Raw genomic sequence first — 23,768 nt, 5'->3', positions numbered from 1 at the left:
CTCTGTGACCACAAGGGTAAAGCAAGCTGAGAAAAATCACGGCAAGTGAGTAGTTAGGATTTGAAGAGTGGGTAAAATTGGGATATTCTGAGGCATCGGGGAATTACTGAACGGCCCGCTCAGTGACAGAGATTCATTCTGCAGCTTTGTCTCAAACCCTCAGTGCAATAAAGGGTTAGAAACACTGGACTTTAGAATGAGAGACAGCGGGGTGGGTTTAGAGGAGGAGAGTGGAGGGGGAGAGAGGAGGTAGGGAAGGAAAAGGGATGGAAAGATGAAGAAGGGGAGAGAGGAGAGGAGAGGAAAGGGAGAGAAGAATGGAGGAGACAGGAGTGGAAGAGGGAGAGAGGAGAGGATGGGGAGAAAAGAGGAGAAAGAGAAGGAGGAGAGAAGGGAGGGGAGGGAGAGAGATGGAGACAGAGACACAGACAGAGACAGACAGAGAGCCAGACCCGCATGGGAAGCAGGGGCGCAGGACAGAAGGCTAGACCCTCCCAGGAAAGCAGAGGCCAGAAGGAAAAGGACTCCTCGCAGCCCATCCCCACCTCGGGGCGGGGTCCGCGCGGGCGCGCTCCTCCTCCCCGCCCCCGGACCGCCACGCCTGGGTCTTGGTGGGGCTAGCGAGAGCGGTTCCCGAGTCTGCGGACATCTGTTTTCACTTTCGCCTTCGCCGCCCCCTAGCTCGGGCTGTGTCCCCTCCCCACCCCGCAGCCTTCCCCCACAGCCCCCGGCGCTCCCTCCGCGGCCATGGAGGCGCTCAGAGCCCGGGTGGTGAGCACGCTGGACCGCCTGAGCCCACCCGAGCTGGAAGAGTTCAAGTTTTACCTGAGGAGCTCCGGGAAGAAGCCTAGGATCCCGATGGAGGACCTGGACACGGCCCCCACGACCTCGGCTCTGGCCGATCTGCTGGTCAAGCGCTACGTCGTGTCCGGGACCCCCAGGGTCTTGGTCCGGGTGTTCCAGCGGATGCGCCGGAACGACCTGGTAGCCGAGTGGGGTAAGGTGGGGTGCAAGCTCGGGGCTCTCCTGGGGGCGTGGGCGGGGCGGGGGCGGGGGGTCCCGCCCTCTGGGTTCATCTCTGGGTTTATCTCGCGCCGAAGCCCTCCTACTCCCACCTCCACTCCCCACCCCCTGAAGAATCATCAGCTTTGACCGTCCCTAAGCTCTTCAGATCATCTCATGGGTGCGTCCCACGAGATCCCTGGTAAGCTAAGCTACTGCTCCAGGTATTCTTAGCTCCGTTTTACAGAGGAACAAACCGAGGCTTAGAGGGTAAGTGACTTCCCTATGTTTGGTCACCCGGCTAGTGAGCTACCAAGCAACGTAATTTGCACAGGTAGTGAGAGTCAGATGCAGTGCTGGATGCTAGAGCTTTACATGTCCCCCATCACCTTGCTGCCCCCCACCTGTCACCCAGGTGGAAAAGATGGAGAGAGTTTAAAAAGATCAGGGGCCCAGATGGGCGTTTGGATCTTCAGTTGAAAAGATGAGGACTTGAAATAACCAGGAGATAAACAGGAAGCCAGAATGGGAAACTGCTATTTATTATACAGAGTACTAGACTTGTCCAAGGTCACTTAGCTAATAAATGGGGCCTTCTGACTTCTAAACCAGGGCCCTTTTTAGAATACCATGACTCCCAAGTGCTGGGCCCCAAAACATCAATAGATTGAAGATTCATTTTGATAACTCTATAAGAGATTATTCAGGGGACATCCCCCCCCCCTTTCCATTCCAAACCAACAGGTATTTAGTGAGATTCCTTTTGTTGAGCTACATGCTAGGCAGGGTGCTAGATACCCAAAGGACTTTATAATCTATCTGATCCTTGGAGTTTATCCCTAATCTTTTGAGATCATTAGCATGAAAGATCTCCAACAATATTTACAGTGCTGGTGAGACAGGTCAAGTGTGTGGCATATATTACATGCATTTGGCATGTAATATGAATTCCAGCACTGCATATTGTTGTTTGTATGTTGTGTCCCCTGTTAGAATGGGAGCTTGTTGAGGGCAGGCAGGGATTCTGTTTTTGCCTTCCTTTATGTCTTGGGTGCTTAGCACAGGGCTTGGCACTAGGGAAGGGCTTCCTGCTTGCTGACCATAAGGAAGGACTTTGACAAAATAAGTGGTCCCTGCCAGCTTGCTTCATTCATTCAGTATGCACTTACTATATGCTAGGTGCTGGGGATACAAAGCTAAAACCAATTTAGCTCTTGCTTTCTAGGAGTTTACGTTCTAGGGAAAACAACATATACACAGAAAATTAAATAACAATATATACAGAGTCATTTCTGAGGTGACACTGGCAACTGGGAGATCAGGATAGGGAGGGGTGGTGTTATTCAGGGGACTTTTCCCTCCTTCTCCCTCACTTACAGAGCAATAAATGAGATTCACTTTGGTCAGCTAAGCAAGGCAGGGATTCTATTAAGTAGAAGGGCTCCATAGGCATGGGGAAAAAGCCTGTGCAAAGACCCAGAGAGGAGATGGAATCACATATAAAGGCCAAGCAGGCTAGAATGGCTGTAGCAGAGTAGGACGTGCTAAAGGGGTTATTGTCTTCATTTTATATGGGAAGAAACTGAGTCTCAGGGGAAGGGACTTGCGTGTGATCATCCAGCTAATAACTTCTACTGGTGGGATTGAAGGTGAGTTTGTCCTGACTCCAAGTCCAATAGTCTAGACAATGTACCATGCCACCACTTGGGTAAGCATTTGGGTTGGGCTTCAAAAGATAGAAACCGAGTAGAAGAGGAGCAGGTGGGAAGATGTCTCAGGTTTAGGTAACAGCATGAACAAAAGCATGGAGGTGGTAGAGTGTAGCAGGGTTTGCAGAGAATGGCCCAATGAGTGTGTGATGCAGGGTCCAACCCCAGAGCCAGGAGATGGAGCTGGAAAGGGGCCAGATTGTGGAAGAGGATTGTGTCTCAAAACTCAGATTAGTGTTGGTGGACTCTGTTTTTGAAGGGGTTTCCCTTTTGGAGTTATCAACAGGTCTGGGCAGAAACATTTTGTTTGAGGACATGCTGCTGAGCTGTCTGAGCAAGGTCAGTCAGGGTTGCAGGGTCTAAGGGAGACTGTTTCAGGGACCTGTCATTAGCCCTCAGGACTGTGGGATCCTGGAGTCCCAGCTTGATGAAAGAAGTCAGAGGAGCTTTGTGCCCACATTCAGCAGCCGTTGTGTTCAAAGCACTTCCTCATTTACAAAGGGCTTTTCTCACAGCAACCCCGATGATACAAATATTGTCATTTCCATTTGACCCCTGAGCATCTCAGGGTTCAAGTCACTAGCCCAGGGTCAATAATGCTAAGTAGCAGAACCTGCTCCCTTGGTGGGGATTTGTTACATTGTCAGTACAAATGTTTACACTTCAAATGGGGACTTCATTTATGGTTTGTTGGTTGTCTAGAGTTAAGAAAGTGATGGAGAACATTAGTAATTCTGATTATATAGAAGTTATATAGGAGTGCAGGGTATAATCATCCCACCCACTCTATACCACCTCCCCAAGCTGGTTCATATTTCCCAGTATGCCACTTAAATTCAGATCTTTTAATTCCAAACATGCCCTTTCCACAGCTGACTTTCTCAGGTTGGAGATGCAGCAGTATAAGTAGACTTAGTAAACTCAACTTCATCAGAATACTTGTGGGAGAGGAGCCAATCCTCATTCTGCTTGGTCCCAGGGGGCAAACAAGACTATCGGGGGGGGGGGGGGGAGGGTCCCAAAAGGAAAAGTTAGGCTTGATGTAAGGGGAAATTTCCTAGCAATTAGAGCTGTCCAGAAGTGTCATGAATGTCCTCAATGAGGCTTCTCCTCACTGGGGGGCAGTATGTGTGTGTGTGGGGCAGCATCTTCAGTGGGAGAGTAGCCTCCTATGAGTGATATTGTAGAAGGAGATTCTTACTCAGGTTAGGATTGTAGTAGAGAGCTTTTTAGCTGCTGTAGGCTAAGTGCCTGGTGGGCATATGAGAAAAGAGTCAAGTGAATATTAGGCTCAGAGCTTTAACGCTAAATCAAACTAGGACTACAGAGGAGTAGAAAACCTCTTAACAGGAACCTTATTTTCCCTTTTCCCTCCTGATTTATGCCTTTAATTTTCCCCCCACCCCACTTTTCTAGGGAGGGGGTGATCCCTGTAGACTCTGTAACAAGAAACATTTCCCATCTTGAGGAACTGTAATCAGTATGTGTCATGGCAGCACAGACAGTTATGGGTGAGCCCAGCTGGATTGTGTTTCCAACCTCCAGTTCTCCCTCCTCATCTCTACCTCCTGGCTTCCTTTAAGTGTCAGCTCAAGTCTCCTCTTCTACAAGAAGCCCCTGCCTATCCCCCTTAATCCTAGTGCTTTCTCTTTGATCAGAGCTTAATGTAGCCTGATTTGTTCCCAGCTGTTTGCATGTTGCCTCCTGTATTAGATGTGAGCTCCTTGAAGGCAGGGATTGTCTTTTACCTACCTTTCTTTGTATCCTCAGAGCTTCCCCCTGCCTGGCACATAGTAGCCTCTTAGGAGATGTCTGTGGTATGTCCAGTTCAGAAGCAATTGGTGATATGGGACTGGAGGTGAGGAGAGAGGCCAGGGCCATATATGTAGGTCTGGGAGTCATCTGCACCAGTCCCATGATTAAATCCATAGAGGCTAATGAAGTTACCAAATGAGAGAATAGTAGCTGGGCCAGTCTACCAATTGCAGAGGGAGAGCAGAGAAGCTCCTCCAGGACAGAGCCTTGGGGTATCCCAACTTTAAGGAAACATGAATATAGATGATGGTGAAGCAAAGGATGCTGAGAAAGAGCAGCCAGAGAGAGGAGAACCAAGACAGGCAGCTAGTGACACAGTAGATAGAGCCTTGAGCCTGGAGTTCAAATCCAGCTTGAGACACTTACTAGTTGTGTGACCCTGGGGAAGTTATTTAACCTGTTTTACCTCAATTTTGTCAACTGAAAGATGGGGATAAAATAGCAGCTCCCTTGCCAGGTTTTTTGAGAGGATCGAGGAGTAATATTTGTAAAAAGTGCCTAGCATACAGTAGTCACTATATAAATACTTTTTCCTTTTCTCCAGTATTGCAAAACATCATGTTGGACATACTACGTTGGTGTGGATGGATTCTTCGCAATTCCCAGCATCAGATATTGCAGAGAGATAAAAAAGGTAAGGATTGAGAAAATGCCATCCTATTTGGCAATGAAGAGGTCACTGGCAAATCTGTAGAGAACAGTTTTTGTTGAATGATGAGGCCCAAAGCCAGATTACAAGGGGTTGAAGAGTTAGTGAGAGAGGAGAGAAAGTAGAGAGGATGATTGAAGACAACTGTGTGGCTGAAAAAAAAAGGAAAGAGAGAGAGAGAGAGAAAGAGAGAGAGAGAGAGAGAATGAGAGCACAATAGGTAGCAGGGAAGGTGGAGATCTGTGGAAGGTGGGGCCTATTTATAGACTATAGGGAAGGAACCCACAGATAGGAAGAGGTTAGAGGACAGAGGAGGATTAATGATTGTAGGAGAACATTGGAGGGAATGGAGTTAAGGAAATGTGGTGAGAGATAGAGAAAGAAGATGTGGGAAAGCAATAAATAAATAACCCTATTCTTTGTTCTTTTTTGGTGGTCCATTTTCCCCGAAAATACTGAGCGTTTTGACAATGACTTTGAAGAGACAGTATGAAAATGATGGCCCTAAAATGGTAACTTTTTATCTAAGCCTTGATAATGTAACTAACGACCACATGGCTTCTCATTCAGGCAACTGGCTCCTTCCTGTAGGTGTAAAAAGGGAGATTTGTATGTTGTTTCACTCCCTTGTTCTTAAAAAACTCCACTATCTGTTTATTCCCTTTGAGATAACATAGACTTCCCTGTTTGGCATTTGGAGCCCTTTGAAATCTGCCTCCGATCTAACTCTTCAAACTGATTTCATGTCCCACCCCTTCATACATTCTCTAGTTAAGTCAATTCCGCTGCTAGATGTTCTACAGAATCAGCAGAATTCCACCAGACTGTCTCCCATTCCTGGAGTACTCTCTCTCTTCACCTGCACCTCAAGGAATCCCTGGATTTCATTCAAAACTCAGCTTAGCTGCCACCTTGTACCTAAGGCCACCCCCTTCACCCCAGTGGTTGGAGCTCTCCCAGTATAACGTAAACTCCATGGGTGGCAAAGACTGTGATGTTTTGGTCTTTGTATGTACAGTGTCTAGCACAGTGCCTAATGTAGAATAAGGACTTAATAAATGCTTGTTCAATCCATTTATCTCATTAGCTACTTAAACTGGGAGAGGGAGGGAGGAAGAACAGTTAGTATTCCCATTCCTCCTGCAGGCAGCTAGGTGGTGCCTAGGACAGAATGCTGGACCTGAAGACCCAAGGAAGACCAGAGTTCAAATCCATTCTTAAACACTTGCTAGCTACATGACCCTTGGGCATTCAAATCTGTCTATGCCTCAGGCCTTTCATGTGTAAAATGATGATAATAACACCTACCTTTCTGAGTTTTTGCAATGATCAAATAAGATGGCCTCTTTAAGTACTGTGCAAATCTTACAATGCTATATAAGTATTAGATGTCAACATTCCTGTACCCCTTTTATAGCTGAGAAAACAGGTTGAGAAGTTACCTGATTTGATCAAGGACGCAGTTAGGAAGTGCTAGACCCCAGAGCTAAACCCAGTTCTGTTGAATCCAAATCCTGTGGTCTTTCTGTTTTCCTAGAACCACCCTCATTTCTACCTTTACCTTCTTTGTCCCCTCATTACTACTTTGTTATCTCCCCCATGTGGAAGCAAGAGCCACATCCCACCAGAGCTCCTAGGAAAGGGGAAGGATTGGGGAATCCCTGCTGCATTGCAGAAAGAGGCTGAGGGAAAACTTAGGGAACAAAATGGAAGACACTGGTGGATCCGAGGCATGGTATCTCTAAAGAGTGTGTCCTCCTCAGTGTCAGTCACCCAGATCATCTTAGAGGCAGTAAAAATGGCTCCCTGCCCCCAAGAATCCAAGAGGTGGTGCTAAACCAGCTACTTTATGGTAGGGCAACCAACACCCAGCCCCTAAGACCTAACCAGTTGGGCCATATTTGTCCTCTTAGCAAAGTGCTGAGGGGCTTGCTGGTGCTTTATGGGAGGAAGGGTCTCTCCTGCTCCCCACTCAGCTCCCAAAGATAAAACGTCAAGGAATGCCAGATTGCTGTCTTGTGCCCCTCCAGCTGTTTCTGCATCTCTTCCTTTTGGTGGTGGGAGCCTCTGGACTAACTCCTGGGAGCAGGAAAGAATAGGGCCACACCTGTCCGGGGACTTAAGTGTCATGTTCTCATTGGAATTCTTGGGGCCATAGCTCTGGGTTGGGGAGATTTGGGGGACTTTGTAGTCTATGTGTAATCCACTGAAATCTGTTGAAGTTCCTGACTTGTAGAAAGGATGAGAAGGCTCCAGCCCCTGGGGAATCCATGCTGCTCTCATTCCTGTTCCCTCACAGGGTTACCTGTTCCCCAGATAAACTCAAACCCAAGCCCTGCCTTACCTCAGAGTGGTATGATTTTAACTGGTGGTGTTTTGTATGTGGTAGTGACACCATGCTGCCAGTTTTGTTACAATAGCCCTACTTTGCTGGTTCTAAGTATTTCAGAAGGAGTGATTTGTATTGTTAGAACTACTCTGAAATGGAGATTGTCAGGAACTTATAGATGAAAGAAATCTATTTCTACACACATGCACACACACCCCTCCCCCAAAGAGAGATGGTCAGCTTTGAGCTCTCAGATAAACCCCATCCCGGACCCCAGGAGGTTCGCAGGCAGCATATGGGCCAATATGTCTAGGGTGTTATATTTTCTGATACATGGGAATACATTGGCTTATTAATTTTACTTACAAACAGGAACGCTATAACATGGAAAAACCTCGTAAGGCTTTTGTGATGTGTGTGAAGACAGGCAGACCAGGGGCTAAGCAGGATATGAAGAGAATGAGAAACTGGCTTAAAGCGTGCAAGTTTGAATGTACATCTTGCATCAATCCTGATGAAAAGGTAAGCGTTGAGACAACAGCATTGGTAACTGACTTTTATAGCCTGCTTTCTTTCTGATGAGGTCATCATGAATACAATCTGAGCAGCAAGGTCTTCTTCCTTTCTAAACCCTGATAAAAGAATCTTGGTACTTCTCTCAAGGGACAAGTGTCAGGGAATTAATGAATTCTTCTCCTGTAAAGGAAAGCCTTTTTATGTTTCAAGAGTGTGAATGCTCCATTAGTTGCTTTGAGTCTATGTGTTTTTCAGAGCTGAGTAGGATTTGAGATTCAGTACAAGTCATTGCCCAATTCACAAATGGTCAAGGAAGATGAACAGGCAGTTTTCAGATAAAGAAATTGAAGCTATCTGTACTCCTATGAAAAAATGCTCTAAATCACTATTGATTAGAGAAATGCAAATTAAAACAATTGTGAGTTACCATCTCCCATATATCAGATTGGATAATATGACGGAAAAGGAAAATGATAAATGTTGGAGAAGATGTGGGAAAATTAGAACTCTTATGCTTTGTTGGTGGAGTTGTGAACCGATCCAACCATTCTGGAGAGCAATTTGGAATTATACCCAAAAGGCTGCAAAACTGTGCATACTCATTGATCCAGCAATGCCACTACTAGGTCTGTATTCCAAAGAGCTCATAAAAAAATGGAAATGACCCACATGTAGACAAATATTTATAGCAGCTCTTTTTGTGGTGGTGAAGAATTGGAAACTGAGGGGATGCCCATCAGTTGGGGAAATGGCTGAACAAGTTGTGTTATGTTTATGTAGTGGAATACTGTTGTGCTATCAGAAATGATGAGCCAGGGGGCCACTAGGTGGCCTAGTGGATAGAGCACCAGCCCTGGAGTCAGGACAACTTCAGTTCAAATCCAGCCTCTGACACTTGGCACTTACTAGCTGTGTCACCCTGGACAAGTCACTTAACCCCATCGCCAAGCCAAAAGCAAAGAAACCAAGGAAAAAACAGAAATGATGAGCAGGCTGATTTCAACAACACCTGGAAAGACTTACAAGAACCGATGCTGAGTGAAGTGAGCAGAAACAGGAGAATATTGTACACAGTAGCAGCCACATTATGTGATGATCAACTATGATAGACTTAGCTCTTGTCAGCAATGCAGGAATCTACGACAATTCCAAAAGGTTTATTTTGGAAAATGCTATCCACATGCACAGAAAACTGGAGTTTGAATGCAGATGAAAGCATACTATTTTCTTTTTTCTGTGTTTTCTTTCTCGTGCTTTTCCCCTTTTGTTCTTATTCTTCTTCCACAACATGACCAGTATGCAGATATGTTTAATATGATTACACATGTATAAGCTATATCAGATTGCCTACCAATTCGGGAGGAGTCCAGGAAGGAACAAAAAACTGGAACTCAAAGTCTCATAAGTGAATATTCAAACCTATCATTGCACGTAATTGAAACCAAATACTATTAAATGAAAACAAATTTGAGATCTATGGCCAGGTGGACGGGCCCCTACAGCGTCCCCCTCCTGTCGTCTCTGTCTTGTTTGTTGCCCATGACCCTGGCTGATACCCTTCCGACTGGGAAAAACAGCCCAGGGATGTCAATGCCCTTGCCCTGGGGGCCATCACTGGTCCCACTCTCCCAACAATGATTAGTATTGGATTTTAGTCCATTCATTCATTCATTCATTCATTCATTATTCAATTTTATCTTTGTCTACAGAATTTGGAGATTGGATTTCTCACATGTAACTTGAAGATTCAAGATGAAATTTGCATGAGGTGCTCTATGTAATCATATAAAATGATCCCAGAGTCCCACAGTTGTAATAAAAATGAAGTGTTTTACTTTTCCTTCTTAAACTTTCTGTCTTCCTGAGGACCAGGTTTCTTTTCAAAACTGTCTACAAAGGTGATGATGATGATGCCATCTTAGACCTTCACTTCCTTTTAACAGTCAATATTTCATGTTAGAAGCTAAGCAATTAATATCACAACCTGGGTAAAATGGGGGATTTCCTCTTTTTTTTTTGGTGAGGCATTTGGAGTTAAGTGACTTGCCCAGAGTCACGCAGTTAGTGAGTGTTATGTGTCTCAGGCTGGATTTGAACTCGCGTTGTCCTGATTCCAAGGCCAGTACTCTATTCACTGCGTCACCTCGCTGCCTCTAAAATGAGGGAATTCTGAGAATTACTGTAGATAATACAAATGGTTCTAAGTCCACCCTTTGATAAATCGGTTTTGCAATGCTATTTGCCACAGGGGTTAATGGAGAAATTACGAGAGTTTCGAGATGGAATAAATAAAAGAAAAGATGATGTGAGCTGCTGCCTTGTTACTCTCATGGCCCATGGAGGAAAAGCGTTATAAAAACAGTACTGGATGAAAGAATCAACTTATCAGACATCTTTGAAATGTTCAACAATAAAAACTGTCCAGCACTTCAAAAGAAACCAAAAATCTTTATAATCCAGGCTTGTAGAGGAGGTAAGTAGAAGGAAAAAGAACACCTCAGCAGTGGCAGGGAATTCTTAGGCTTCACTGTAAGTATTTTCTTCTTCTCTTTAGGAAATCCTGACTCTGATTTTCATCCCAGAAAGAATTTCCTTTCTCTACTGCTTCTCCTTATCTTACAAGAAGAAATACTCATTAGCTGCCCTTGACATCCATAAAGATGCCAAATTTTGTATATTTCCAGCCGGAGGACCATAATGTTAGCATCCTACAAGTTAGAGTATCTTAGGTCCTTTTAAGCAAGTAGATTCAAGATCTTATTATTTATAAATCCAAGGTTTTGCGGTTTTTCCACTGTGATATTCCCTCTTCTACTTTTTTATGGGTGTTTCCCTGTGGCCCTCTCTTCCTCACTCATTTTGGGATAAGTTTCTGTCATTTCTCAGGGCCCAGTGAAATGCATTTGAATAGAGATTGCATTTGGGTTTGAATCCTCATTTTGTTGCTTAAAATACTCCTAGAAATAACTGGCATTTTAAAGTAGATAATTCAGTTTTTCAACATGCTTTACTTATATTATTCTACTGTTTTCTCAGTGACTTTGGGCAAGTCATGTAACCTCTCTGGGGCTTGGTTTTCTTATTTGTACAATGAGAGAGTGGGCTGGATTATCTCTAAGGTCCTTTCCAGCCATAAATTTATGATGCTGTGATCCTACTAGCCTCTGACATGATGAAATTGTTAATCCTTGGCCTACCAATTCTGAGGAATGTTACTGTTGGTATGTGTGCTGTTTGCTCCTTAGACTGGGATCTGGCTTGCCTAGCTTTTCTGGAGCTATTGGGGCCCATGACTGTGAACTACTCCCTTCAGTGTATATGCAGTGACATGGGCTCACTTATGATAGGTTCATTTGGCATTAACATCAGATTGCTGGAAATTGTTTATCTCACTGGCTGTTCACATCTTCTCCCACAAAAACAGTCGAAGAGATGGTGGTGTTGTTCAAGCCGATGGTGAACCAATGGAAGAATGATTCAGAGAAAAAGCGACTTCCCACATTCAGTGATTACTTTATCCTCTATCCACCCATGAAGGTAAGGCAGTGAATTTATGCGTTGTCAAGGCATATTGAATGAAAGTGATAATGACTGTTCAAAATCCAGTTCTGATTATTTACGTTTCAGATTTGTAGTAAAACTCTTCTTGTGCATCACCCTGTAAACATAGATCACCAAAAACTAAAATGACTAATTCCATACAATATTTTTTCCTAAGGCAGAATTTGTTCAACCCAGCAGGGTTTTGGCCTTCTGGTCAGCCATTTGCAGTTAGGCAGACTCCCATTGGCTCTATGTTTAACATCTCAATCCCTTATTTAGAGGAAAGCAGAGATAGCATGATTCTAAAATTTTCAGAAGTCACCAAACTGAGAGAGCTAGAAATTTGGATGTCAGAATCATAATCTAGAAAGCTCTCAGCAGGCCAGAATTTTTGTCAAAATGTAGTAAGATGTAATTTAATGAGGATAAATACTAAGTCTTAATTCAAGTGCTCAATTTAAATATAGGGGAGAGATGGCTAGAGAACAATACATTTGAAAAATATCTGGGGGTTGTTAAGGAGCTAGAGGCCAAACATAAATCAGCATTGGGCGATGTGGTAGTAGAAAATGCATTAAGAGAATATGTTCAGAAATTGGCTGATCATCTCACCGTCCTCTGCCAGGCTGAGGCCACCCCTGGAATATTGTATTCAGTGTTGAATACCTCAAAAAGCAGCTGCTTGGTGCCATGGATAGAGTGCCAGGCAAGTCATCTTCCTGAGTTCAAATGTAGCCTCGGAACCTTTTTAGCTATGTGACTCTGGGCAGGTCATGCCACCATGTTTACCTCAGTTTCCTCATCTGTAAGATGAGCTGGAGAAGGAAATGGAAAGTCACTCCACTGTCTTTGCCAAGAAAACCCCAGTAGGGTCTAGATAGTTCTAGAACAATTCAACAACCGCTTTATTTTAGGAAAGACAGATATAAACTGGAACACGTAGGAGTAGGGTGACTAGAATGGTGATGTTGGATGGTGTTTTGGAGATTGTTTGAGAATGTTTGGTTTGGACAAGAGAAGATTAGGAGGGAGGTGATAACTGTTGTCAAGTATCTGAAGGACTACCAGATTTAAGGGTGAGGCCATTTATTTGGCTTGCCCTAAAGTTGAGAAATAGGAAGAGTGGGTGAAAGCTGCAGAGGAGAAGGTATAGGTTTAATGATGGGGAAAATTTCCCCATATTTAGAGCCATTTGCAGAGTAGACTGGTTTGGGAATTGGTTGGAGCAAAGCCCCAATGACCATTGAATTGTTGGCCATATTGTAGAGTAGATTGTTGTTCAGGCATGGGTGGGAGTAGATGGTTATGATGTCCTTTGAACCTCTGCAATTCAGATACTGTGCTTGGTCTACTAGACCCTCACTAGGACCAATAGAATAAGGTATAAAGTGCAGAGAGGCATATTTGGGCTTCCTGTCAGTAAAGCCCAACAAATAATTATAGCTGTCCAAAGTGTAATTGGCATCTTGATAGATGGTAAGTGTTCCCTTACTTAAAGTCTTTAGGTCAAAGGAAACTGACCATATCCTTGAGAATGTTGTATGGAACGTTCTTTGGGTATGGATTCCCTTCTGATTATGAGCAGAATGCTCTAGGGACTGGCCAGCTACTTTACACGGTGTATTGGAGACTGAAAGTTGTAGGTTCTTGAGTAAAGCATCACTGGGAAAACATAGCCTTGGCTTCAGATAATATCTCGTGTCCTTCATATGAGTTTGCTGGGCAGACAGAGGCTTTTCCTGGTTCATGGCCCACTGTAAATTAGTTACTGACCTCATCTGCCATGGATTCTTTATGGGCTGTGCATTTAGACTGCCTAGTTAGTGTACTGGTAGAGTTAAGGGCCCAAGGAACAGATTTGGGAAGTAGCACAAGTGTAAATACTGGACAGCTTAATCAAAATGTAGACATGTCCTACTGTTGCACCGAATAAAGGGATATCTTGCTTAGTAAGTGTTTTTCTAGATTCCACATGTGTGTGTGTGCGTTTTTAGAACACTTTAGTCAAAAATTTAAACAATATTCTCATTTCTCCACTGGTAGTCACATTGCTTTACGCCACCCAGAAGATGGTTCTGTGATGATTCAAGCAATGGATGAAGTCTTTCAGAAACATGGCAAGAAGTTGCATATTGTGGATTTTTTTACTCAAGTGAGTTATCAATAAATGGATTCATGCTCCATGTTCTGCTATTTTTCCTCCACTAGTTAACAAGCATCTATTTCTTCCTGTCAGCACATTGCCTGGAATTCCCTGGGCAGCATTTGTGCATGTGTGTGTGCATGTAGGCCGGGTGCCTGCACTCTTACCTGCAGTCTTTCTCCTCCTGAGATGATGTCTTCCTTCTTTCTTTGAACTCTTCTCTCATGGTTGTTGCCCTTCCTCAGTAGATTGTAAGCTCTTAGGGCAGGATTGTGCTGCTATCAGTGTTGTTAGCAAACAAGGGGCTGAGGTGTTCATTTAAATAGTCATTTTCTCTGTTTCTCTCTCTCATCCCTCTCTATCCCATCAGTTCTAAGTTATGGTCCAGTAATGAGAATGGATCAGCCTGGAAGTAGGAACAACTCACAGCCCCCATGCTCTTTGGGCTGAATGAAGAGAAATCAGTGTCAAGTTTATTACAGATATCTTCTTCATCATCATTGTTATAATAATACTGTACATTGCTATTGCACTTTACAAGAGAGTTGTCCTGTCCCAGACATTCACATGTCCCAGATTTCACCATGTCAGGCCCCTGCTCAAGAAGTTTCAATGACTCCCTATTGCTTTTTTTGACATTTAAAATCCTCTACTGTCTGCACCCCACCCCCAACTCTGCATTTCAGTGAAACTGGCCTACTCTCTGGTTCTGCAGACTCAGACCCTGTCTTTGTCTAATGCCTGGATTTCACTCTCTCCTCACGTCTGCCTCTTGGAATCTCTAGCTCTTCTACTAATTTTAGCTCTGGGTTACTTCCTATACAAAGGTTTTTGCCTCATCTACTGGGTTCTGAGAACTCTGCTTTACTCTCTCCCTTCCCCATTACCTTGTCTGTATTTTGCATATACTTATTGCTTATTGATGTAGGTATTGTATGTGGCCTTAAAAAGTTAACTCCTTGGTCTTTGTTTCTTCCTCACCTAGAATGTGGCTTAGAGCACCCTGAGTGCCTAATAAATACTTGTTTAATAATCATGAAACATTTCTTAAGCACCTCCTACATGCCAGACATCTAACTAAACTTTGGAGATACAAAAAGAGGCTAAAGACAGCCCTGCTCAGCTATCTAATTGTGGAATTGAATTTTATTCATTTCCTTGTGTAATTTGGGCCTTTTATCTTGTAGGTGAACAACAGAGTGGTGCACACAGACTTTTACATGGATGAGGATCCTGTCAAAGTGGTGCCGGTCATGGAGTCCACTCTCACCAAAGCTGTGTACTTTTGACGCTTGGTGGAGGCAGAGGTGGAGGAGGTGGAAGATTTTCAGTACAGAATAATTTGTTTATGCATTAGCACTGTGCTTTACATTGTATCAAATACTGGCTCTTATGTATGTTGGATGTAATGTGTTGTGAAGGTTTCATCAGAAACTGCAGCACAAAGCAGTCAGTCTTATATCCTGACACTCTGGACAATCCCTGCACTTGTCATTACTAAGTGAACTGAAGCAGGTGCTGCACTCCTGTTCCCACCACACTGACTCTGGTTCTGTACCCTGCTAAATGCTCACAAGCCTCAAAGACCCTGCAAAGTTAGAGACTGTTCCCACAGGACCCAAGAACTCCTGTGTTGTGCTAAAGACACCCGTACATGTCACCCTGCTGTGGGAACTGTTTACTCAACACCGAAGAAGGATTGTGTTGGGTCCTGCCTTTTTGTGGGTTTCATGCTTAACAACCCTCACCCTGCCACAAATCACAAGCTGTCTTCAGCAGGACATTGATTTGCAAACCTGTTTTCCTCACTCTGAAAATAAACTTTTGTTTGATTCCTGACTCTTCTGTCTCTACCTGCTTCATTTGGCTCCAGCCACCCACAGGTTAGAGATCTGTTCCTCTACCTTTGACAAAGCTTTGGTCCCTCAGTCATTTCAGATTCTAGCAGCCACAGAGCTACAGGGAAGGGCAAAGACAGTCCCTGAAGTCAAGGAACCGATAGTCTAATAGGAAGGACAAGGAAATGACTATGTTTGTATAGACATGTGTATGTGTATATGTATATATGTATACACACACACATATTTTTAAACACATGCACATATATCCACACAGGGAATTTCAGGTATGGAACCTTAAAACTGCACCAATACTTTTGGGATACCCTGCTGTGTGTGTGTGTGTGTGCGTGTGTGTGTGTAGACCCACACATATTTGGGTAATGGAGAATGAGGAGACAGAATGAAGGGGAAGGAGGGAGGAGTGAAGGAGAGAGGGAGAAAGGGAGGGAAGGAGAGAGAGGGAAAGACTAGGGGAGAAGGTAAATGGAATGTAATCTTAGAGGAAGAGCACTAATGAGGGGGTGGAAAGCCTAATAGGTAACATTGATATGGCACTTTGTTGGACAGTGAGGTGGAGTAGTGAATAGAGCACCAGGCCTGGAGTCAGAAAGATCTGAGTTCCCATCTGCCCTCAGATACTTCCTAGCTGTGTGATCATGGGCAAGTCACTTAAAAAAAAAACAAATCTGTGTTTGCCTCAGTTTGCTCATCTGTAAAATGGGTATACTAGTGGCACCTACCTTCCAGGGTTGATGGAAGGCTCAAATGAGATGATGTTTGTAAAGAGCTTAGCACACTGCCTGGCACATAGTAAAAACTATGTAAATCGTAGCTTTTGCAATGGTTTGCAAAACCTTTTCGATACAGTAGCTCATTTAATCTTTACAGCCAACGTGTGAGTTAGGTGCTATTACCATATCTGGATTTTAGGAATGAGAAAACTCGCTAACCAATGTGATGAGGCTCTCCAGGGCCACAGAGTTATTGAGCATCTGGGCAAATGGAGAAAGACACGTTCTGAGAGTTAAAATATTATGCAGAAATTCTAACCAGGACTATTCTATAGTGGTAGTGATTGGGGAGACTGTACCAGAAAGGAAGGAAGCAATATGAGATTGAGAGGATTTAGTGACCAGTTGGATATGGAGGTAGGAAAGGACACGATGATGAAGATGATGATGATGATGGCAGTCAGCTCTCAAATCTCCCTTCATGGTTTCAGGCAGCTCTTCTGGAGCTGTGATTTTGTTAACGTGGCGGCTTCTTCCACCAATGCAGATCTCCATCCCTCCTTTGCTAGACAGCTTCATGAGTTACTGTGACTGGAAATCCTTGAGGGAGGAGCCTCTCCAAAGCTGGCTAGGCTGCTTCTCAGGCAGAAGTTATATGGTCAATTCCTGGGTACATGAGTAGCCAGCATGGTAGGACTTAGCTGAGTTTCCATAAACTTCCCTATCCCATGCTTACCTTCAGAGCTTGACATGATGTATGGAATCAACCGTACTTGGTATGTGCCTACTTGATGCCATGCACTGGGGATACAGAGGCAAAACAGGGCCTACCCTCAATTTGCTCACATTCTTTTTGGTTTTATGCTTTTTTGGTGAGGCAGTCGGGATTAAGTGACTTGTCCAAGGTCTCACAGCTAGGAAGTGTCTGAGGCTGGATTTGAACTCAGGTCTTCCTGACTCCAAGGCCAGTGCTGTATCAACTGTGCCACCTAGCTGCCCCTATGTTGCTCACATCCTTCTGGAAAACTTTACAATCTAAATAATAACAATAGTTTTAAGAATTATAATATTTTAATAACAATAGTTTTAATAGAGGTAACAACAATTACGTGGGGCTTTGTGATTCTGGAGCAGGCTTTCTATGATATCTCCTGCAACATGACTCTTGAAACAGCTTTGGGCGGTGGTAGTACAAGTGTCATCAGACACATTTAACAGAGGAGAGGGAGTGTGGAGCTGTGGGTAGGGAGCCTGCTTGTTCTTAATCTCTTCTGCCTTCTCCCTAGCCCTGTGCTCCTACCTGGAGCCTTTTTAAATTCTTTTCAGTTGAGCAGCACTTGAGTCTCAGAAGAAATCTGGTTGACAAATTTAACATCTCTCTCCCTCCTCCCAGTGCTGGTCCAAGATTAGCCATCACTGTCATCTCCCCGAGCCCTTGGCTGCCGTTGGAGACTGTCCCAGTATCTGATGGCCTCTGCACACCCTCAGCATGTAACACTTCCCCCTCCCCACAACCTCTCTTGCCAGGGAGGGAATGTAATGTTATTATACTCATTTGCTGTGCACATCTACCCCGCTGCACTATTATCTGGAATGTGAAATTTGGGGATGTTAATTTTATACTGAGTCAGAGGTTTAGTGACAGTGTTCAAAAATGGATTGATTAGCCCCAGGAAAGAAGAAGCCAGTTGTAAAGCAGGACAAGACATGGCTAGAGTGTGGGGAAATTAGGAAGGAATTAAGAGTTTCTGTCAAGAAACAGGAACACGGTTCAGAAGGGTTCAGGTCATTCCAGAGGTAGCTTGTGGAGTCCTGTGGCCAAAAAGATAAGGGAAAGAAATAGTGAAAGAGTTGGGGGAAGGGTGGCTTGGGAGAGATCTATTGGGATGGGACAGTGACTTCACCTTTATTGGTGTCACAGATCTCTTAGGTAGGCTGCTGAGACCCATGGGCTTCTCCTCAGAATCATGTTTATTCAATGCATGAAATAAAACATGTAGGATTACAAAGGAAACCAATTCTACCAAAATACAGTTATCAAAAAAAAATGTGTTAAAAGTACTTAGGCCCCAGGATGTCTGCTCTAGAAAGCAGACTTGACTTGGTATCAAGGGACTGTACCTGAAGGGTAGGCAGAAAATGTCAGCTCTTCACTTCTTCCATACTTCAGACTCAGTCTTGAGGGAATAAAACCTAACCACGATTTTCATGGAACAGGTAGATACTGAAAAAAATCAGACTTGGCCATTAGCCTGTGACAAGCTGGATTTGGAAATAGAAGTTGTGCATCTGTAATAGACCTAATTGTCTATTATAGTTTTAAGACCAATTTAGTAATAATTTGTTAAGCATACTACTTAGCAGATAGAAAAACAACAAACTAATTCTTCCCTTCTGGGAGCTTACATTCTACTAAGGAAATACAGCATTTATGTAGAAAAGTAGATTCAGGCATGGAGCTGAGGTGGTGAAGAGAAGTCAGGAAGCTGCTGGAGCTCTTCCCAGTTTCCCTAGGAAACAATGTTAAATCAAACCCCAAAGCAGATTCTGGAGGGACAGAACCCACAAAAGGATGGAGTCAAACAGTTTTCCAGCTGAAGCTAATTTAGAAGGATTTCAGGAAAGCTCTGTCTCACTTGGGTAAAAGGGAAGTACAGCCCAGCACACCCAGTGTCTGGGAGCCAGCAGGAGGCTCTGAGCCACAGCAGAGATCAGCAAGCAAGGCCCCTTGTTCCTGGCTCAGCAGGCCAGTGGCACAGCAGGCCAGCTGTCAGGCCTGCAGCCCCAGAACCCAGCCTACAACCCAGTGCAGCAAGCAAACCACCTGCACCTGAGGCCCCAGAGCACAAAGCCAGTGACCAGGCCCCAGGTTCCCAGCACTAGAAGCTTGGGACAGTGCCCGCTGTGCTCCAGGAGCAGAGCTCAATGTGAAAAGCCAGAAAATAGACTTCTGTGAAGTCTCAAATTCCCTTTTTGCAATTGCACCCTTTGCACCTAATTCTTCCCCCAGGGGCCAACCCTAAACATAGGAATCGCCTGGCCCCTTGACAGCTTTTTAGATGTGCCTTCTCCCTGACCATGCCCAATGTCTCCCGAAGCATTCCTGATCCCAAAGTTCCTATGGCCTGAACTTGAAACTCTCTCACCATCCTCATTGCCTTCCTGCACACTCCAGTTTATCAATTTCCTTTCTGAAATGTGCCTCCCAGAGCTGACCATGATACTCCAGAGCAGCCTGACCAAAGGAGTTAATGGGAATCTCAAATTATCCCTCAAGCTCTGCCTCTCCTAGGGCACAGTGTTAGTTACCTTCCTTGACTGCTCAACACAGTGCTGGCTCATAAGGAGCTTCTGACAGCAGAACCTTCTCCCTTGGCTGCTATCATCAATGCCAGGCCTTTGTATGAAATAGGCTTCGTTAGGTAGATGAAACAGGAGTAAAGTTCCTGATAAATAAATTCCCGGACAGGTTGTGGATGTTTGGAGATGACACATCCTCATTATAATAATGATAACACAGGTCTTTTAATATCTACTTATTCAGTCACATAGGAAAGGGCTGGTGGGTTGTTTCTGTCATTGATTCTCTTCTCTCTCTCATATTCCTTACCCACATCTGTAGCATTTTTTTCCTACTTAGAGATTTAGGATGCTTGCACAGGCTGCCCTCAGTATGTGTGCCCTAATCCTCTCCATCCCAGAAGATTCACCTCTGGACATGAATACACCCTAAGTTTCAAGGAGTTCATCACCTAGGGCAACCCAGCTTAAAAAAGGCTTCCATTATCTCATCTGATCCTGAAAAGAACCTCTTAGGTAGGCAGTGCAAGAATGATCCCTTTTAAGAATCATCAACAGCTGAGGTCACTCAGGTCTTTCTCATTCCAAGCCTGGAGCTGTCTGCCCTGGGCCCCTCTACTGCCCCAAACCAACCTTGTTGGAAAACAGTTTGCCTTTCACTGTGCCTATTTCTACCTTCCAGTCACCTACACTCAAATCCTCAGCCATCCTTGGCTTTTCTATATTTTCTGTCTCATTTGATCAGTCATTAACTCCTGTCTCTCATTTCTCACATCAATCCTTTCCTTTCCTTAAAGAGTGTGTGCCATATGGTTAGAAAGAGTGATGGACACGAAGTCAGGAGGAAGGCCTGAATTTGACTCCTATCTCCTAGATCATCTGTAAAATGGAAACAGTAACAGCTATAGTACTTATAGCATAGGGTTGTCAGAGTCAAAGGAAGGTAATGGAAGTAATGCACTTTACCAGTTTTAAGGGAGGATGTGATTGAAGATATTCCCCCAGATCTCACTGTAGTGTGGCCCTTCCCATGGTGCACCTGGATGATCCCAATGGCCTTACGTCCTGGTCTGCCTTCCAGTCACTGGCCCTGTGTTCGACCTTTGGAAAGTACCCCTGTTATGTCATACCCCTCAAGGGAGTTTGCAGCCCAAGGATCAGAGGTTCTGAACCAGAGAGAGTTCAGTCCAACTCCCCCTATCCCCTTTACATAAGATAAAACCACGGCTCTGAAAGAATAACTTGACCAAAATCACATGATCAGTGAGCAACAAAGCCAGGATTTGTACTCAGATCTTGACTCTAAATCCAGTGCTCTTTCTATTACATCACATTTAAGGCATTAAGAGGAAAGCACATTGGTCAGGGCTTAGGGGTCCTGGGCTCTAGTCCCAACTTTCTGGCCACTTGTCCTTGTTGAAATAACTCTCTGTTTATAAAGAGAAGAGACTGGACTAGATGATCTGAAAAGTCCCTTCCATCTCTGAGATTCTATAATTCTACAATTGTATTCTATAGTCTGAAATCTGGTCTCTGCCTAGCACATTTCATCTGATTTACTCCCGTTCTCATTGAACCTCTCCTTCCAGCCAGACTGGTCTCATCCTCACACCATGCCCCCTCTAAGCTTAGACTCAGTCTCCACTCCCCACCCCAGCTATCCAGCACCAGGCCAGCCTTCAGTGGCCCGCTCTTCAGCCAACTCCTTCCAACCCAACCCAGGTATCTCTTCCTTCTCATATTCCTCCTGTACAAATCATTTTGGTCCTTAATCATGCTCATTGTCTCAGATCACCTGTTCCACCTTTGTGCCTGGTTTCCCTGAGGAGATGTTAAACTTCTTGAGGGCAGGAAAATGGATGCATTTCTTTTGTAATAACCTCGATTCCTGTTCTATGCTCCTCAATTCTGAGCCCATTGTGGATTGGTAATACAGCCTTGTTGTTATAGAAGATCCCTCTATTGGTAAGGGCATGTGGCCAGGTGGATAGATAGACAAAATACTTATTTAGTACTTACTGTGTGCCAGGCACTGTGATAAGTGTCCAGGATATTAGTAGAAGCAAAGAAAAAAAAATGAAGACAATCCCTACCTTCAAAGAGCTTCCATCCTAATGGAGTTGGGGAAGAGGAAAGACAATCCATACCAAGGGGCTGGAAGGGAGAAAATTGTGGAGAACAAGGAATGGGATTGGGAATGGCCTGGTGGTCAAGGCCAGGACTTCATCAGTCAGAAGAGAGGGCTGTCACTAGGGGGAGAAGGCTTCTAGGGAAAGGAAAGGAGAAATGATTAGCAGATGCATCAGCAATATTTTGCCTCTTTGGAGAGTTCACTCTGGATCTAGGAGTCAGGCAACAGGTAAAGGGCTGAGCTGCTACCACCCATCTTGCCATGTTTTTCCTCTCCCCTAATAATCCAGGCTCTAGCCAGAATTAGACTCCTTCTCAACTACATGATTCTGCTCCCTTTCTGCTTTCCAAACTGAGGCTAGCTGGGAGTCCCAGTGTATCCTTCACCTTCCAGCTCAGATTTAATTGCTAATTTAATTTAACTGTTTCTATTTCTGACAGCATTGTACATTGTTGTAGGAAGACAATTCATGAAGAACATGGCTATGATTGGAAGGAACGTTATGTTTGGAAGCACACCAATATTTGGATGAAGGACGGGTAATCTCAAGGGATAGTCTGTTATTAAGACATCTAGGAATATGAAACATAACCTTAATTTCTCATTCAGCTGCTTCTATCCATGGAATGTGGAGGGCTAATGGGATGGGCAGTGCAAGGATGAGGGGTACTTGGGGGCCCAATAATACCAGTCAGAATTTGATGTTATGCAAAGAGAGTTTTTTAAACATCTGGTTTTGCCCTCCCAAATGCCCTAAGGGAGAGGGGGCTGGTTAAAAAGGGAAAGGGCCATGTCTATGCAGTCAGGAAACCGTGAGTAGAGTACTGTTTCTGGGACCATAGATTTCGTGTTAAAAGGTACTATAGTCCAGCCCATTCATTTTACAGATGGGGAAACTGAGGATAAGGAAGTTCAAGTAACTTTGCCCTAGGCATGGGTCAGGAGCCTGCAGCCTTATGGTCACATGTGGCCTTCTAGGCCCTTAAGTGTGGCCTTTTGACTGAATCCAAATTTTACAGAGCAACTTTTTTTTAAAAATAAAATCCTTTTAATTAAGTGATTTGTTCTGTAAAGTTTGGATTCAGTCAAATGGCCACACTTAAGGCCCTAGAAGGCCACATGTGACCGTAAGACTGCAGGTTCCCCACCCCTGGTCCAAGGCCTCCAAGGTAACATATGACATAGCTTAGATTTAAACACGAATCCTCTGATTCCAGAGCTGATGATCTTTCCCAGGTGCTCCCCTGGCTCCCTCAAGGAGATCACAAAAAGTGGATAATAACCCCCCACTACCGGCATCAGAGGGTTATAGTGAGGAAAGTGCTCTGTAAGCCATTATTTCAAGGGTCTATAATTCCCTCCCACTTTATAATCCCTCTTCTCTCACAGATCACAGCCCCCTTGAAAGGTTTTTGGGAGGTATTGTGGCCAGAAAGTCCATCACCTGGCAGCCAACCTGCATATGAGCCTCTGCAAACTTAATCCTGTCCTCATCAAATCGGCATCTTACAGCCCCATCTCCCTGCCCATACTCAGGGCCTTTCTGAGTGGGTAGAACCTTCCACAGCCTATATCCCACTAGAATAGAAACTCAAGAACCTAGGTGGGGACCTCATTGAATGGTGCAGGCAGGAACAACAGGTAATCACTTGCTAACTGTCCACAGAAAAAGGATCTGACTCAGATTGATGAAAGATGAGGTTGAACAGGTAGGAGGTACCCGTATTATAGAAGGCCTTCGAAGCCAGATTGGGGAGTTTAGACTCTATTCTATGAGCCATGGGATGGTTATTAGGGATCACAGAATAGTCCTACCCTCACATTTTTTTAAACCAATTTTGTAGACGAAACCCAAAGAGATTAAATGACTTGCCCTGGGTCAAACCGGGTTTTTTTTTTGGGGGGGGGACAGAAAGCAATCAGGGTTAAGTGACTTATCCAGGGTCACATAGCCAGTAAGTGTCTCAGGTCTGATTTGAACTGAGGTCCTCTTGACTGGAAGGCAGGTGCTTACATCCACTGGGCTGAGTAGCTGTCCCTTCGGCATTTTTTTCTTTTT

General features: G+C 44.4%; 1 protein-coding gene and 1 long non-coding RNA gene across 2 annotated transcripts; both read left to right on the top strand.

Moving 5' to 3' along the window:
• The first annotated feature begins 630 nt into the window (after positions 1-630).
• LOC110209140 (uncharacterized) lies at positions 631-10,659 on the top strand. The gene is made up of 5 exons (XM_078151746.1): positions 631-997; positions 5,071-5,162; positions 5,610-5,687; positions 7,877-8,026; positions 10,269-10,659. Exons 1-5 carry the CDS (start codon positions 748-750, stop codon positions 10,374-10,376), a joined length of 678 nt encoding a protein of 225 aa, XP_078007872.1. The 5' UTR covers positions 631-747; the 3' UTR covers positions 10,377-10,659.
• Positions 10,660-13,602: 2,943 nt separating this feature from the next.
• On the top strand, positions 13,603-15,545 carry LOC110209141 (uncharacterized). The gene is made up of 2 exons (XR_002324744.2): positions 13,603-13,715; positions 14,894-15,545. It is a non-coding gene; the product is annotated as an uncharacterized LOC110209141 (long non-coding RNA).
• Positions 15,546-23,768: the final 8,223 nt, after the last annotated feature.

The sequence above is a fragment of the Phascolarctos cinereus genome, unplaced genomic scaffold (assembly GCF_003287225.1).
Source record: "Phascolarctos cinereus isolate Bilbo 61053 unplaced genomic scaffold, phaCin_HiC Scaffold_1;HRSCAF=81, whole genome shotgun sequence".
NCBI lineage: Eukaryota > Metazoa > Chordata > Mammalia > Diprotodontia > Phascolarctidae > Phascolarctos > Phascolarctos cinereus.
Note: the sequence above shows the minus strand (reverse complement) of the source record. Positions and strands in the feature narration are given on the sequence as shown.

Excerpts from the sequence above, each read along its gene's own strand:
- LOC110209140 (XM_078151746.1), top strand. The coding sequence starts at position 748 with ATGGAGGCGCTCAGAGCCCGGGTGGTGAGCACGCTGGACCGCCTGAGC. Across the intron at positions 5,688-7,876 it reads AAAATGATGGCCCTAAAATG|GAACGCTATAACATGGAAAA; the intron begins GTAACTTTTTAT and ends ACTTACAAACAG. Across the intron at positions 8,027-10,268 it reads GCATCAATCCTGATGAAAAG|GGGTTAATGGAGAAATTACG; the intron begins GTAAGCGTTGAG and ends TATTTGCCACAG.